The following is a 17266-nucleotide window of genomic DNA, read 5'->3' on the forward strand; positions in this document are numbered from 1 at the left end:
AAATGATGCACTCTCTTCTGTTGGTGGTTCAAGTGGTAAGCCCAACCCTCTAATAAGGAAGCATTAAGCCCTCTGGAATCTTGTAAATCTATGTAAAAATTGTAATCATTATACTCCGAGGGGGGGGATCACCATCCCCACCCCACCATCACCATCCTCTCCCTGGGGTGTAGCACCTTATGCACATTCAGAGCCAAAAAGATAATGGAGCCTAAGCTGGTGCATTCACCTACCGAGAGTCCTTGACACAGAGTAAGGCTTTATGTTGACCGGTTGTGCTTTAGCAAGTTTGTAGTGTCACATCAGTCAAGATCAGGCTCAAGTTGGTTCGGGCAAAAACAACAATTGATGGACAGAATGCAGAACAATGTCATACATTCACCCCAGTACAGAGATCTGGGCCTAAATCCATCGTTTTTTTGCTCACCATGCCATTCCAGTTTGAACCCAGCCATATGCAAATCAGTCTTGACCCTGTGCCCAAGTTGGTTCGGGATCAGACATCAGAATCTGTACCAGATCCTCTTACAGCATCAGTGGCATTGGAACAAGCATGGATGAGAAACGACCCGGCGCAGGTCTGGGAGTCGGAGTAGACATATGTACGGTAGTCTGTAAGGAAACCTGAACTGGTTTCATGGGGTCAGATTGCACCGGAGCTGGGGCTCCACAGGTATGTAGAAAATATGCACCATGGCCTCTCTGAAGGCCTCGATCTGCTGTGGCATTGACGATGGCCTGGGAAACTCGGGGCGCACCGTGAACAGTTGGGAAATTTTCTCCGCAACCAGGGACACGGGGGAGGCTGACTGCCATCCCAATGACATCTTGCCTTCTCCATGGTGGGATGGCTTCAGGTCCAGCTTTTCTGTGTGTAGACTTCTAATAGGACTTACAGGTGGACTTCGCCGCAAAGTAAACTTCTTGTGGGAATGGTATGAGGAGAGGGACTAAATCCATGCCCTGGAGAATCTACTAAGCAAGCTTGTGACTACTTATGTTTGGCAACGCACAACTTCGCTTCTCATTCCCAGATCACCTTGAGATGCATGACAGCATACTTTTTGTTCAACTTTTTGTTTCCCACCCACACATCATAGACACACATTGTTCAGATCTGTGACCGACATCTGTTTTGTACAGTCACAGCATGGTCTTAAACCTATAGTTTTAGGAGGGAACACATGGGAGCATTGCTGGAAAATGTTTCCGTATCCAGTCTGGCGCCTGGAGAGGAAAGCTTCTGATTCGCATTAGAAGGCATGGAAAGAAGGGACCCTATGTCAGCACACAGGGAGAGCACTTACATGCTGCTCCACTCTGTCACTTTCGATGTGTACAGAGCAAGTGGAGAGCTGCACAGCACCACCTAGTGGCATGTGGGGCATTGCTGGAAACAGTTTTCGGATCTAGTCTGGCGCCTGGGGAGCATTCACAAATGAGCAATCTGCAGTTAGAAGTTTCCATCAGAATGACTAAGCATAAACTGGTGTTGTTTCGAAGCAAGGAAATTTACACATAAAATTGCACCTTCTTCCTGACCAATGCCAAACACAGGAAGAGAAAAAGCAAAAAAAAGACAACTGAATAACAAACCCTTAACTAAGCATCATAAAGTAAAATGAAGGACAATGCATCAAAGAACTCAATGCACTCTCCTGAGCAACCAAAACCTATCTACAAGTTATAAAAAACCACCTCAGGAATCCAGCTTACCTCAAGCGCAATGGGCAGGAGGAGGTGAAGGAAAGCAGCAATGTAATCTGCATCACCCATACCAGTCTGAGAAGGAAAGAGAAGGCAGAGGGTGAAACATAATCTAGACATTCTACATCAGACAAGAGATTATGATATGTGAATGAGTATTTAGAGTTAAAGAATCAAGCAGAATCCTTGGCTCAGCTCAGCCTCTGTCTTTCCCTACTGCCTGAAGGATCCAATATTTAATAATTTGTATCTCCGTTGTCTCATACAACTCTGAAAGGACCAACACAATTAAAGGGTTACCTTTTGTTCCAATCCCAACTGATGCATGACCCAAAGTAGGAAGTCTGCTCTGCACAGCTTGAGGGAGCCAGGGAATAGCCACCTAGCTGTAATTAGAGTTTTCCAGTGCTGATATCTTTCAAGCATTCATGTGATTTTTATCTACTTCCTGTTATCAGGCTGGGAATTACTGATACATTTCATCCGTCAAATAGACGACAGACATTTAACGCATTAGTCTGTAAAGTCTATACATTTCCTTGTGTATATAATTAATTTACTGAGAAGGAAAAGCATATACCCCTCGCTCCACCGAGGCCATCTTCAGATGTTTCACACACATGTAAAGTGTCAAATAGATGAACCTCACTGGTAATGATGGAGAGTTGCCATTGAATCTATAAAAGATACTGACACTGCAAAACTGTCCTTAAGGGTAACAACTTGGTTATTTGATAAATTCACATGTTTTTGAATTGGCATGATATGAACTCTCTTCTCTTCCCTCAACTGCATACCAAGGCTACAGTGTTCAGTGAACATAAGGCACAACCTGGCAGGTGTGCAGTGGTGTCATGATTTTACATATGTCCAGGAAAGGCACTGCTACTAAGAGTAATATGGCGGGCAGTGCAAGTTATGGCATATGCTGTGCATGTTGATAAAGGACTGCCAACAGGCCACCCAACTGGGGTAGAAATAGTTCACGGAACACTACGGTAATACCATCCGTCCCTGGAGCCTTGTTCAGATGCATGCATACTAGAGCCCCCTTTACGTCTAGAGAATCTCAGATTTGCATCAAAATTGCAAGCAATAAGCAATCTTATACGTAAGCCTGAATGTCCTCAGTCCTCCCTGGTCCTTTAGAGTATAAAGTCTCCAGCTTGTCTCGTTCCCAAACCACCCAAGTGCCATCCTTTTTCCATATTTTAGCTATGTGTGTTTTGGCCTACTGACATTAAATCTTGTGGTACACAACACTAATGAAGCGGTATGCTCCTTTGTCAGCACCATCCTGGCATTAGGGGGCTCACACAGAGTTCTGTGAGTTTTTTTTGATGTGCTGGAAAAAAAGTCTCCAAGAGCTCTGGGTGAGTCCGCCTACCACCAGGGTGGTAGCGAAAAGGCATGGGGCAATATTAAATCTGAGCTACATATGCATTATTTAAAACAATGGTTCCTTCTGAAAATATTTGAAGCACATTATTCCTCTGTTAAAAAGAGAGTGAAATAACCTCCTCCCCAAGCAATACCTTCCTTCAGAAAAACAACAAGAAGTTGACTATTTATGAAATAAATGAACTGGAATGTATCAACATGTCTATGCTGTTAGAGACATGTATACAGAATAAATCACAAATGAAGAGGTGTCTCATAAAAACAAGCGTGCAGTGATCGTGAGGTGGTGAACAAATAAAACACAAAGTAACAAAGACAGCTTATTTACACATAAAATCAATGATGGCCGACTATGAGAGTTGGAAGGAGAGCAAGGTCACAATGTAAAGTTCCACAGAGGTGGTTTTAAATCCACAGAATGGCAGTCCAATCATCAACTATTGGCTTTTAAATCCAGAGACGATACTGACAAAGGACGCCACCCAGTGCAGGTCAAGGGTTACATCCTTTTTACAAAAAATGCTTCTACTACTAAAATGCTGTACACCACAGTGTGGGTATACTTGCACAGAACACCCAGCAGCAAAGGAATACTCTAGGTACTTTCTTTTCTGCCACAGCATACTGGTTCTTTAGTGTAATCTACAGCATTTTCATGGAGGGTATATCTGGTTGTGCTCTTTAAACTAATTTCTCTTTTCCTTTACTATTTTTTTTACTTAATCTTTCTGGCCAGAAGTGTCCTCACTTTATTCTCCCCTTTTTCAAATTTCTGTTGAATACATCCTCAGTCTACCCCGTACCATGGTCAGCTGCATTTGGATTGTCCTAGTAGGGTTTTATTTTTGTGGATTCCAGATCTTTTATCTCCTCTCCCTAGTTCTCCCTGTCGCAAAGCCTATAGCTGTCGCTCTCACAGTGACCTTGAAGGCGTCCCAGATTATAGCAGGCACAATTACCAATTGATTATGGATTCTGAAGCATTCAGCATTTATTTTTTGTTACCATCTCGGATTTAAGGACCAGGTCCCTAAATAAACCAGCCCCCATTCCACACGAACCACCATGCAGTAGCTCTACCGAAACTGCCAGACCATTTCGACATGTGAATGGTGAGAAAGTGATATGTTAGACATATCTACTCCTATTCCTGAGCCATGAAGGGACAGGGACATAAAGAGATCACCATTGCAGGAGTATTTGGAGTGAAGAAGGGAGAAAAATGTGTGGAATGTCGTCTGTATGGAGATATCTCCAGACACATGACAGACCCAGGTCTGTTATTTTGATTTTCAGTGTCTGGGACATAAATCTTGTGCTCAAGGCAAGTGTTTGAGACCTATCCAGGTCTGGATCCCACACTAGGTTAAAGTACCCACCCAAAAACAAATGTCCCGCTTTATCTTTTGACTGAGGTCTACAGGAGTCCCATACGAAACTACTTTTGAGCGATAGTAGGGGGTGTATTTTTATATAGTGAAGTGTGAGTTGTACCCGCATGTAGGAACCCACCATATCTCCTTTGCCCTTGGTGGCCCCTGACACATTTTGTAAAGGATCACTACTCCTGCTGTCTTCTTCTCTGCCTATGCCCAGTATTGATGTGGGTAGAGTTTATGCTTCATATAGAACTGGTCTCTCTGCAGCAGGTGGGTGTTCTGTAGGACGATAATATCGGGTCATGCTACCCGATAAAGCCCCCCAGTTTTTGTCTTTTTTAATAGGAAATTAACCCCTTTAAATTTAGGGACAAGAGTTTGATTGGCATCGTAATGACGTTAGTTTGCATTTGCATGCTTTGGACAGTAGTACGGCTCCACCATCATTTGGCATCTATCAACTTTTCTCTCACCCAGGACCAACACGGCCCGACAAGCATCTCTGTTTCAAGTCTCCCAACTCTCCTCCACCCAGTACAAGCCTTAACTTCAGCCCCTAATAAGAGATAATAAATAATACCTTATCTATAGCCCATCGAAATGTCAAGCAGATGTGTTTGCCAGCTGGACCTTTCTTTCCACGCTCTCCTTACTACAAATGGATCACGCTCTCTGCTTAAGTCCTGTCTAGGTTTAGGTATCTTCTTGCCTGTCCAGAGGGCTATAGTTCAGCTCTTTGCTCTGCCATTCTCTTTCCGCCAATCTCACTTCCAGCAGGTTCTGCAGAGGATCTTCTCTTGCTTTTGCTTGAGCGCCCAGGTCCATTCATCCGCTCTTTCTCTTTGCCGGAATGTTTGCCAAATGTCCTCAGTGCTTACTTTCTAGTGGTGCCAGACTCAACTTCCTGCCTTTTGTCATCTTCCTCTAGGCCCAAGATGCTTAGTGAATTTGTGACAGAATGGATTGCTCTCTGCTGTCATTTCCACATGAGCATTATATGGAAAGTGCGTCCTCGTTGGTATGGGATATGTTGCTCTTGAAGGAATTCTGTCATGGGGCAGAAACCTCTCAGTTTCTGCAGGTTATTGTGGGGAGATTCTGAAACAACTGAACTTTGTGTCTCTACAGACCACCACTTTTTTAGTTCAAGCGGGTTACATTATTAGCTCCTTGTATTCGAAGAAGCACACCCTTCTTAGGAGGTTTGGTGGCATGTCTTAGTGGAGTTGCAGAGATTTGACTGTATGTGTACAGAAGGTGTCTCCAACCAGTCGATCGTGAGCTACCAGTAGCTCGCACGAACACACCTTCAAATTACCTCGCAGGCCTGAGTGTATTTTTAAATAAGCAGTGGTTCACACTTTCCTTTTTAAGTTAATTGAAGTGGTGTTAATTTAATTGAAGTGGAGTTAATTTTACATTATCATCATCGGGCTGCAGAAAGCAGGGCATGATAATGAGCAGGGCTGGATCTATAGCCCAGGCTGGGGCACAGAGGTGAAGAACTGAAGCACTGGGATATTTAACTCTTAAATAAAAGTCCCTATCGACTCAATATTGGAGCATGAGAATAAAATGGTGTTCTGAAAGCTTTTAAATGGGAGAAAATGGAAAGTCATCTTGATACTTAAGTTAACTCTTCATTTTAATTTTCAAAGTGGCACATCAACAAACAGCAGGCTTCTTGCTCCCAGTGGCCAGTAGACACCGTGCCATATTTAACACTGAGAAATAGTCATTTAAAAAAAAAAAATTAAATGGGAGAAATTTAAAGTAAAGAAATATATTCCTATGAAACATTAAGTCTTAATGTCTTTCTCCACATTCAACTAAGCCAATTATGTCTTAATGTTTTATGAAGCATACTCCTTCACTTTAAATTACAGCCATTTAAACAAATGGCTGTATTTGTCTGGTATAAATATGGCACTGTGTTAACAGGCCACTGGGAGCAAGATGTCTGGTGTTTGTAAATATGACACTTGGAAATGGAAGAAAATGTAAATGATGAGTTTTATGGAATCATATAAACAAAGTTAACGCTTCAGTTTAATTTTCTCCCATTTCAAATTGTCGCCTTTACACACAGCAGGCATTTTGCTCCCAGTGGCAGATAGAAACGGTGGCATTTTTATAACTGGTGCCATATTTGTAACTGCAAATTATCGCCTTTATTTTAAGTGGGAGAAAAGGTTCCATATTATGCACATTTTTGCAGAACATTTTTCTGCACTTTACATTTCTCCTACTTAAAAAATGGTTGTAAGCTTGTGTTATACATCTAACGGTACCACATATGGCAAAAGGTATGCCCTGTGCCGCAGGTACATACAACACAGGCTTTCAGTCACCCATACACATACATCCCATTCATACACACAAATGTTCATACATCCCCAAAGACTACACTCTCACTGACTCACAATACAGTCCTGTCACAGTCCACCTAGACAAAGTATTTGGTTCAAACCATAGTATCTGGCTCAATGACCATTAGGTTTAAAGTAAATGAAGCTGGGTGTGGGGTATCTGGTAACAATGCATGAGTTGCTTAGCCTTCAGTAGCTCACAATGGTTTTCACGGATTAGAATCAGCTCTCACTACAAAAAAGGCTGCAGACCGCTGGTGTACAGTCTAGTTTGCCTAATGGGACCTCTAAAAGGACTTTGACGCCCTGGAGGAGACTCATGATGCATTGCTGAACATTACCTCCCATCACTGCTCTTGGTAGTAGCATTTTTCAAGATCTTCCAGTTTGGACTACAATTCAATCTTCTGTTGGTCCAGTGTCAGAACCTTGTTCACAGTTGCTCTTGTTCCTCCGATCTGGCATCTACCATGAGTTCCAAGCCATTGACTCTGCCTTCAAGCGCAGTCCTTGAAGGCACATGTCCTCGCGTTTATGCAGACAGACCCCAGCTCACTTTAGATTTTTTTTTTAGAAAGGCCACCAAGCAGTATTGTGGGAACCCTTTAGGCAGTTCCTTCCATGCTGCCCTCCCTTTGGGGTCCTCATCGGTGGGTCATTTTTGTCCCTGGAAGAAATCACAGTTCTTAAAACATCTGCTCTTTCTGTCTGCCACTCAGCATTCGTCTACTGTCACAGGGTGGGGGCTGGGGGAGATCTCCCTCACCAGTGTGGGTTTCTTAGACTTTCCCATTAATACAGGAGCTTGACTCTGGGGTTATTTTGTCCAACCCCTACTGGCTTCTACCCAAAGAGGGTTTGCATATTGCGTTTGTCAGTGAACAGGTTATGGGCGACCTGACCCTTGCTAATCTGCACAGGCTTTAAAATGTCTCCCCAGTGGAGCTTTGGTCGTGGCTGCATGTTGTATTCTTAAAGATCATTAGCCCACGTCTGTTATGCTCTTAGTTGCATCACTCCTGCAAGGATGGTGTTAGTGTCCTCTTCAGGTCTTCCTGCGAGTGTGCTTTGGTGTTCAACGTTACCTTGGAATCCATTAGCATATTTTTCATCCCAAGGCTTTTGCCAGGCTCTACTCCATGCCTTTTCAGGTGGTTTGGCCCGGGCCTCATGCTATCTCTGTGTCTCCTCCCCATCCCTTCGACAGAATACACCCTTATAGTTTCCTCTGTGCAGCACTCTTACACTGTGCAGCCTTGTGAGGGTTTTTTCGCTCACGGACCCGGGTTCTCTCCTTTGTCCCACTCCAAGCTCGGCCACTCAGGACGAACCATCACCACCTCTCCTTTTAATATGGCACCCACTGACTTTAGTGTATTTGTGTCTGTTCTTTGGTAATCTTGCATCGTTCAGCGAGCCTCTGCTTTCCAGGGCTTCCTGGTTGTCTCCCCAGAACTTTATGATCTTCAGGGAGATTGTGTGCGGTAAAGGGTTTGCTTCTTGTGGCTGGCCAGGAGTTGTGCTTGGCATCCCTGCATCCTACTTTATGCACAATAGTTAATTTTTAAAAAAAGTAATTCTAATAAGAGCACAGAATGGACTAAATGGAGCTATTAAGGCAGGATAATCTGAGTTCCTGCTAAATGCTGCGCTAACGGTATGGAGAACCTCTCACCCAAGTCATCAACATCAGCAAGTCCATGTCATGACAGATAACCTGCCACAACTCGTAAGGACTACTGATTGCTATTCTTGAGTTCCACAAAATAAAAACATCTGCCCCATCTGCACTACGAAGTTCATTTTATAGTTCTCACTCATAACCTTGCAGTTTAACTTTGGACCCGAGAGAAGTCATAAGCGAATAGCCCTGACCACACAAGCGAAAATTCCTCCTAGAGATCAAGGTAGATTCTTAGGTTGCTCTGAGAGTTCCTCATTGGCGGAATCCATGTTGTACTAGGCATCTTTCTTTACGCACTCCTGTTATGCCTCTCTTGGTCTGTAAAGCCAGACTGTTTGACAGACAATAATGTTTTAGGTTCTAGGTTTGCTCTATGTGCAGATCTTCGCCTGACATATCTTGTCCAGTATTAACCTCATGTGGAGCCTTTAACAAGGCATAAAGTAGATGCAAGATGTCGCTGATCACAAATGATACATACTTAGAACAGATCATCCAAATTCATCCTAAGCTCTCTAGCATTTTATGCTAATGGATACTTCTAATTTAAGTCTTTACTTTCACTGGTATTGTATGAAGGGAGCTTATATTAACTCTGTGAGGTCTTCTCATTGGGTATTGCAGCAGAAAGTGATTATTAGAATATATCTGAAGGGGGCACTTCTGTTTACTAATGGCTACAACTTCTGTTGTACTTTAACTCTTTAATCAATATGCTCCATTGGGGCACTTTGTGGTCCAGGACCAGTGATGTTGAACTGTCAACAATTACATTAGGAGTGGCAGAGGGCTAGAAATTCAAATAAAGATTAGCACAGTAAACAACACAACACAGGCGCAATGCTTAGCCAGGGGAATACATCCTTTTTTTTACAAGTAGGTAAAATAAGGTACAGAGGATGAGTGGGGTGGGGGAAAGTTACCACGCTGGGTGTAAACCATGTTATTTCTGCTAAAGAACAAGTTACTTACCTTCGGTAACGCTTTTTCTGGTGGATACAGTATCTGCCTGTGGATTCCTCACCTTGTGAATATCCCCTGCGCCAGCATTCCACAGAACTTTTCTTTCCCAGCACTCCACGTCGACGTGGGCGACGTCATAATGCATCGGCTCCGCTCGCGACTCCATTCGACGTCACCGGAGCCATAAGAAGCCCACGTCGGCGTGATGACGTCAGTTCCACCCATTTTTTCCGTGCCTTCGAGGCGAACAGGTGGACTAACGACAGACTCAAAAAAATACACAGTATACAATATACCAATACACATACATAATATGCAAATGAAAGGAATGCAAAGTAAACCAAGCATTTCCTACAACTGTACCATACAGCATAAAAACATAACCACAAGACCTCTTTCATGGTATACAAAGGTGGACAACGGGGAGGCGGGTGGGTCAGTGAGGAATCCACAGGCAGATACTGTATCCACCAGAAAAAGCGTTACCGAAGGTAAGTAACTTGTTCTTCTGATGGATACATCTGCCCGTGGATTCCTCACCTTGTGAATAGATTCCCACAGCAGTCCCCACTCCCGGAGGAGGGTGTCCACCTTCCTATACCAGAAAGTCTTGCAAGACAGAGCGCGCAAAGTGGCCCTCCCTCCTCATCTCTGAGTCCAAGCAATAATGCTTTGCGAAAGTATGGAGGGAGGCCCAAGTCGCGGCTTTACAAATGTCTGCCACAGGAACACCCCGGGCCAAAGCAGATGTAGATGACTTAGCTCTAGTTGAATGAGCTCTAATGCCCTCAGGAGGGGTCTTACCAGCCAGGGCGTAGCAGATCTTGATGGCAAGGATAATCCACCTCGATAAAGTGCGCTTGTGCACCGCTCTCCCCTTGGAATGTCCAACATAACCTACGAAGAGCTGATCGTCCAGACGAAAGTCCTTCGTTCTGTCCAAGTAAAAGCTTACAGCTCTCTTTGGGTCCAGGCGATGAAGCCTTTCCTCCTCTTTGGAGGGATGAGGAGGAGGATAGAAAACAGGGAGAGTAATGGACTGCCCCAAATGAAACAGAGTGACCACCTTTGGCAGGAAAGCAGCCCTGGTCCCCAAAACCATCCTTTCAGCATGCAAGGTTAAAAACGGGGGTTTGGAACTAAGAGCTTGAAGCTCACTCACCCTCCTTGCCGAGGTTATGGCTACAAGAAAAACCACCTTAAAGGACAACAGCCTCAAAGGACAACTATGAAGAGGCTCAAATGGGGACCCCATTAAAAAGGTTAAAACAAGATTAAGGTCCCACCGAGGCATTACAAATGGAGTGGGAGGACACATGTTTGTAAGGCCCTTGATGAACCTCAGAACAACCGGAGACTTAAAAAGTGATGGTTGATCTGGAAGGCACAGAAAAGCCGATAAGGCCGAAAGATAGCCCTTGACCGTGGCCACAGCACAGCCCTGCTGAGCCAAGGAAAGAGCAAACTGGAGAACATCAGAAAGATGGGCTTTTAAATGGTCAACGGACCTCTCTCCACACCATTTTACAAATTTAGACCACCTGTAGGAGTAAACGGACTTGGTGGAGTGTCGCCTGGCCGAGAAAATAACATCCACCACATCAGGGGGGAGAGAGAAGGAACTCAGGTTGCCCCGTTCAATCTCCAGGCATGAAGGTGTAAGCTCTGGAGGTGGGGGTGTAGAACCTGCCCCCCCGACTGCGAGAGGAGGTCTGCCCTCAGAGGGAGACGGAGCGGAGGGCACAAGGAGAGGGGGAGAAGATCTGTATACCACACCCTTCTTGGCCAATCCGGGGCGACCAATATGACTTGGGCCCGGTCTTGGCGAATCTTCCTCAGAACCCGAGGAGGAATATGCTACTTACCAGTATGCATCTGTTCTTGGCATGTAGAGCTGCAGAGTCACACACTGAGGATAAGATCGCCATCTGGTGTTGGGCTCGGATGATTGCAGGTTGTTGTCGTCTTCGGAAGAAGCCTTTGGTCACGAGGATGGTGACTCCTGCCCTGGACAACAGTGCGCATGGGCATCCACTCCCATCGTCAGATTGTTTTTTCGCCATGATGGGAAAAGATGGAGTGTATAGGAATGAAAGAAAGGATGTCCATGTGAAATGTCTAAGTAAGACAGATGCTGGAACAGATACAGGTCCCGGGGAGGCGGGCGGGCGTGTGTGACTCTGCAGCTCTACATGCCAAGAACAGATGCATACTGGTAAGTAGCATATTCCGTTCGAGGCATATGAGCTGCAGATCACACACTGAGGATAGATTATACAGCAGTGCTTCCCCTTAGCGGTGGTCGCCTGTATCTGTTGCAGCAGTTTGAAATAAAGTTTTTAGGACAGCCTGGCCCACTGAGGCCTGTTGTTTGGCCTGCACGTCAACACAGTAGTGTTTAGTGAAGGTATGCGTGGTAGACCAAGTGGCTGCCTTGCAAATGTCTTCTAAGGGAATGTTACCTAAGAAGGCCATAGAAGCCCCTATTTTACGCGTGGAGTGCGCCCTAGGGGGAACTGTAAGTGTACGTTTAGCCTTTTGGTAGCATATTTGGATGCATTTAACTATCCACCGGGCTATACCGGATTTGGAGATGGGATTGCCTTTATGTGGTGGTGCGAAAGCAACAAAGAGTTGTTTTGTCTTTCGAAAAGGTTTTGTCCTGTCGATGTAATAAAGCAAGGCTCTTTTGACATCTAAGGTATGTAGGGCCCTTTCAGCTACGGAGTCTGGGTTTGGGAAAAAGACTGGTAGCTCTACTGATTGGTTAAGGTGGAAAGGGGAAATCACTTTTGGAAGAAATTTAGGGTTTGTCCTAAGAACCACTTTGTTACGGTGTAGTTGTAAGAAAGGTTCCTCTAGTGTAAGGGCTTGTATTTCACTTACTCTTCATAGGGAAGTGATTGCGATAAGGAAAGCTACCTTCCATGTTAGGAATTGTAATTCACATTTGTGCATAGGTTCAAATGGGGGACCCATAAGTCTTGTTAGAACCACATTGAGATTCCACACTGGGGAAGGTGGCAATCTTGGAGGAAGAATTCTTTTGAGACCTTCCATAAACGCTTTGATGGCTGGTACCTTAAACAGGGACAGGTGTTGCCTATTTTGCAAGTAGGCTGCCAAGGCTGCTAGGTGTAAACGTATAGAGGAATACGCTAGATTGCATCTTTGCAAGTGTAGTAGATAGCAAATGATGTTTTGGATGGAAGCATCCAATGGATGTATGTTATTATTAGCGCAGTAGATGGCAAATCGTTTCCATTTTGCGGCATAACATGCTCTAGTAGTAGGCCGTCTGGCTTCCTTTATGATATTCATACAGTCTGGAGGGAGATTGAGGTATCCGAACTCTAAGACCTCAGGAGCCAGATCGCTAGGTTCAGTGTTTGAGGATCTGGGAGTCTGATTTCTCCATGGTTCTGGGTTAATAGATCCGGGGAGAGGCGTAGCCTTTGATGTGGAACTAAAGATAGTTCCAGAAGTGTGGTGAACCACGGTTGACGTGCCCAAGTGGGAGCTACTAGTAATAGTGTTAGCAACTGTTGTTTCAGTTTGCGTACCACAAATGGAACTAGTGGGAGAGGCGGAAAAGCGTACGCAAATCTGCCTGACCAGTTCATCCATAGGGCATTGCCCTTCGACTGTGGGTGTGGAAACCTGGCGGCGAAGGTTGGGCATTTTGTGTTTTCGGGAGTGGCGAACAGGTCTATGTCTGGTTGTCCCCATTTTTGGAAGAAGGGGAGTAGAACCTTGGGGTGTAATTCCCATTCGTGGATCTGCTGTGTGTGGCGACTTAGGAGGTCGGCCACCTGATTGTGGATCCCTGGGAGATGTTCTGCTAACAGGTAGATGTTTTGGGGAATTGCCCATCTCCAGATTTGCTGTGCCAGTTGGGACAGTTGGAGAGAGTGTGTCCCTCCCTGTTTCTGTATATAATACATTGTCGTCATGTTGTCTGTGCGTATGAGGACAGTTTTGTTCTTTAGGTGTACCTGAAGGGATTTTAGTGCTAGGAACACTGCTAAGAGTTCCAGGTGGTTGATGTGGAGCAGTTTTTGTTGACTGGTCCACCTGCCCTGAGTGGTATGGTGAAGGAGGTGGGCTCCCCACCCTGTGAGAGATGCGTCGGTAGTTAGCACAACTTGTGGAAGAGGCTCTAAGAACACCCGCCCTTTGGACAGGTTGATGGTGTTCCACCATTTCAGTGAGCGAAGTGAGCGACTGTCCACCAACACCAGATCGGTAAGTTGTCCGTGAGCTTGGTTCCACTGTTGTGCTAGACATTCCTGTAAGGGACGCATTTGAAGTCGTGCGTGTGGGACTATGGAGATGCATGACGCCATCATGCCTAGGAGCTGCATGAACACTCTTGCTGGAAGAGATGGATGAGTTTGAAATTGAGAGATGAGATTTTGTATACTGGCTATCCTGGCAGTGCTGGGATAAGCAATGGCTTTGGATGTATCTATGGTTGCTCCTAGATACTGATGTAAGTGGGAAGGCTGTAGATGGGATTTGGGGTAGTTGATAGTGAATCCCAAATTGTGGAGGGTTTGAATAGTGCGATGAGTGTGGAGAACGCATTTTTGGTGAGTATTGGCTTTTATGAGCCAATCGTCCAGATAGGGGAAGACATGGATCTGTTGTCTTCTGAGGTGCGCTGCGACGACTGCTAAGCACTTGGTGAACACCCTGGGTGCTGTTGTTACTCCGAATGGGAGAACTGTAAATTGATAGTGTTGCCCATCTACCACAAATCGTAGATATTTTCTGTGAGCGGGATGCATAGGGATGTGAAAGTATGCGTCCTTGAGGTCCAATGTGGCAAGGAAGTCTCCCTGTTGTAATAGTGGGAGGACTTGTTGGAGGGTGGTCATATGAAAATGATCCGAATGTATATACTGGTTTAGTAGTCTGAGATCCAGTATGGGCCTTAATGTTTTGTCCTTTTTGGGAATGAGGAAGTATAGGGAATATACCCCTGTTCCCTGATGTTGAAGAGGGACTGGTTCTATCGCATGTTTTTGTAACAGGGATTGAACTTCTTGTTTGAGGAGAGAGAGATGATGTGAGGACATTGGACGTTGTTTGGGTGGTATGTTTGGGGCGGATTGTATGAGTTCGAAGCAGTAGCCAGACTGGATAATTTGTCTTACCCATCTGTCTGTGGTGATGGAAGTCCAGACAGGTAGGAATTGTTGGAGCCGCCCCCCGACCGGAGTGGAATGATCTGGGGGGAGTGGTGGCAAGTCACTGTTTGGTGGCTGGGGAGGTGCGGGTGTTGTTGTTGTTGCCCCGCCCTCGACCTTTGTTATTGTTTCCCCTATAACCTCCTCGGAAATATCCTCTGTTAGGGGATGTTTGTCCAGAATTTTTAAAGGTGGACGTGGTCTCAGTTCCCGTGTTTTTGGAGCCTCCTCTATAAAAGGAGCGACGAAAGGAACCCCGGTTTTGAGGAGACTGCAGTGCTCCCATAGACTTGGCAGTCTCATTATCCTTCTTCATTTTTTCTAATGCAGTGTCCACTGCAGGGCCAAATAGCTGCTCTTGGTTGAAAGGTTGAGCTAGAATTGCGGTTTGAACCTCCGGTTTAAAACCGGAAATACGGAGCCAGGCATGTCGTCTGAGTAAGACGCTAGTATTGACCGCCCGAGAAGCAGTGTCTGCCGCATCTAAGGCGCATTTAATGGAGGCATTAGATATTAATTTGCCTTCTTGAATGAGGTCAGTGGCCTGGGATTTAAAGGATTCAGGCAGATGTTGCATAAGGTCCTCAAGTTGGTCATAATGCGCCCTATCATACCGGGCTAACAGGGCCTGGGTATTGGCAATACGCCAGTGGTTCGCCGCCTGTGCGGCGACTCGTTTACCTGAGGCCTCTAAAAGCTTAGACTCCTTGTCCGGGGGAGGCGTTTCTCCAGTTGTCTGTGAGTTAACGCGCTTCCTGGCATTTGATGCGACCAAGGAGTCTAAAGGGAGCTGGGATTTAATGTATGCAGGGTCCTGCGGGGCTGGTCGGTACTTTTTTTCGATGCGTGGGTTGAGAACCCTAGCTCGAACAGGGTCTTTAAAGACCTCAGTGGCATGCTTTATAACCCCTTTAATCATGGGCAGTATGTGAACAGTTTTCTGTGACTGCTCAAAAGTATCAAGGAGAAAGTCCTCTTCAAGGGGGTCCGTGTGCATTGTGACGCCATGGAATGTTGCTGCCCTATTTATTAGTTGGCCAAACCCCAAATGGTCATCAGGAGGGGAGGGCTTGGAGGGGTAGGTAGTGGGGTCAGGCATGTCAGGCATTGGGTAAGACCAGTCATCTACTGGTGCTGTGTCTGGAAATGTGAAAGGGTCGTTTGGATCAACAGGATCATTAAATAAATCAGGGTCCGCCCCTCCCCCTAAGTCATCATTATCATCCTGTGGAGGAGGTGAATGATAGGGAGATGGTAAAGGTAAAGGAGAAGGAGGAGGAGGAGGAGGGGGGGGACGGGTTAGGAGGTAATACAGGAGAGGAAGGACGAAGTGGTGAAGTAGCACAGTCCTTTTTCCGTATGGGAGCTGGAGGAAGTGTGATGTCCAGCTTCCGTTTTTTGTATGGGACGGCAGTCACATGTCCAGTTTCGGGATTGATGTAGATCCGCTTTTGAGTAGGATCTGGGCGAAAAAGTTCATCCGGCTCTGAAGGTGGTGGCGGTGATGGCCGTTTCGGGTCTTTATGAACTTTTTTCGGTGTGGACGTAGTTTTCGGTGCCGATGGAGTTTTCGGTGCCGATGGCTTCGGTGCCGAGGGACTTTTAGGCATCGATGTCGAAGAACGTTTCGGCGCCGGTGGAGATTTGGGTGCCGAGGAACGTTTCGGTGCCGAAGGAGATTTCGGTCTTGAAGCCTGTTTCGGTGCCGACAGTGGTTTTTTCGGTGCCGAAGGTGTTATAGGCACAATCACATGAGGTTTGCTCGAGCCCGAGCCACCTACAGGCTTAGATGTCTTCGGAGCCGGGCCCGAGGGCGGGGCTTCTGAAGAGGATTTCCGGTCGCGACTGGGCCCAGCTGGCGGAGTCTTGACCACTGTCTTTTTGGCAGGGGCAGGGCGGGTGGTACTCACACGCTGCCCTGGAGTAATGAGGTCATCGGAATCGTCGGCCTCGGACACGATCTCGAGATCTTCGGTGTCATCTTCAGGAACATCCTGAGCAAAGATGTCCTCCGGTTCTGGATCTGGTTTGGCCATAATATGGCGTCGAGCTCTTCGGTCCCGGAGGGTCTTCTTGGAGCGGAAAGCGGCACAAGCTGGACAGGTCGATTCGTTGTGTTCCGGCGACAGGCAGAGGTTACAAACCTCGTGGTGGTCACTGTGGGGGAACTTCGCTCCACACTGGGGGCATTTTTTAAAGAGTGTCCTGTCCATCAGCCGCTTCCGGAACCGGTCTGAGTTGATTTCGATGTCGATGGAATGAAGATTGAAGAGTTAAATCGATTGCTGGAAGTTTTCTGCTGGAGCGGAAAAAGTTCATCCGAACCCAATGGCGGAAAAAAACAATCTGACGATGGAGTGGATGCCCATGCGCACTGTTGTCCAGGGGAGGAGTCACCAACCTCGTGACCAAAGGCTTCTTCCGAAGACGACAACAACCTGCAATCATCCGAGCCCAACACCAGATGGCGATCTTATCCTCAGTGTGTGATCTGCAGCTCATATGCCTCCAACATCAAGGGTATGGGAGGAAACGTGTAAAGGAGTCGTGAGCCCCAACTCAACTGAAACG

At 46.0% G+C, this 17266-nt stretch overlaps 1 protein-coding gene across 1 annotated transcript in view; it reads right to left on the reverse strand.

Annotated features, from left to right (window-relative positions):
* Nucleotides 1–17266, reverse strand: part of HDAC6 (histone deacetylase 6) — a 219371-nt gene that overhangs the window by 117777 nt on the left and 84328 nt on the right. The window contains exon 12 of the mRNA XM_085629603.1: nucleotides 1717–1782. Coding sequence (XP_085485729.1) covers nucleotides 1717–1782 — 66 coding nt within the window. The remainder of the gene's footprint in view (nucleotides 1–1716; nucleotides 1783–17266) is intronic.

This window comes from Triturus cristatus, chromosome 10 (assembly GCF_964204655.1).
Source record: "Triturus cristatus chromosome 10, aTriCri1.1, whole genome shotgun sequence".
NCBI classification, from domain to species: Eukaryota; Metazoa; Chordata; class Amphibia; order Caudata; family Salamandridae; genus Triturus; species Triturus cristatus.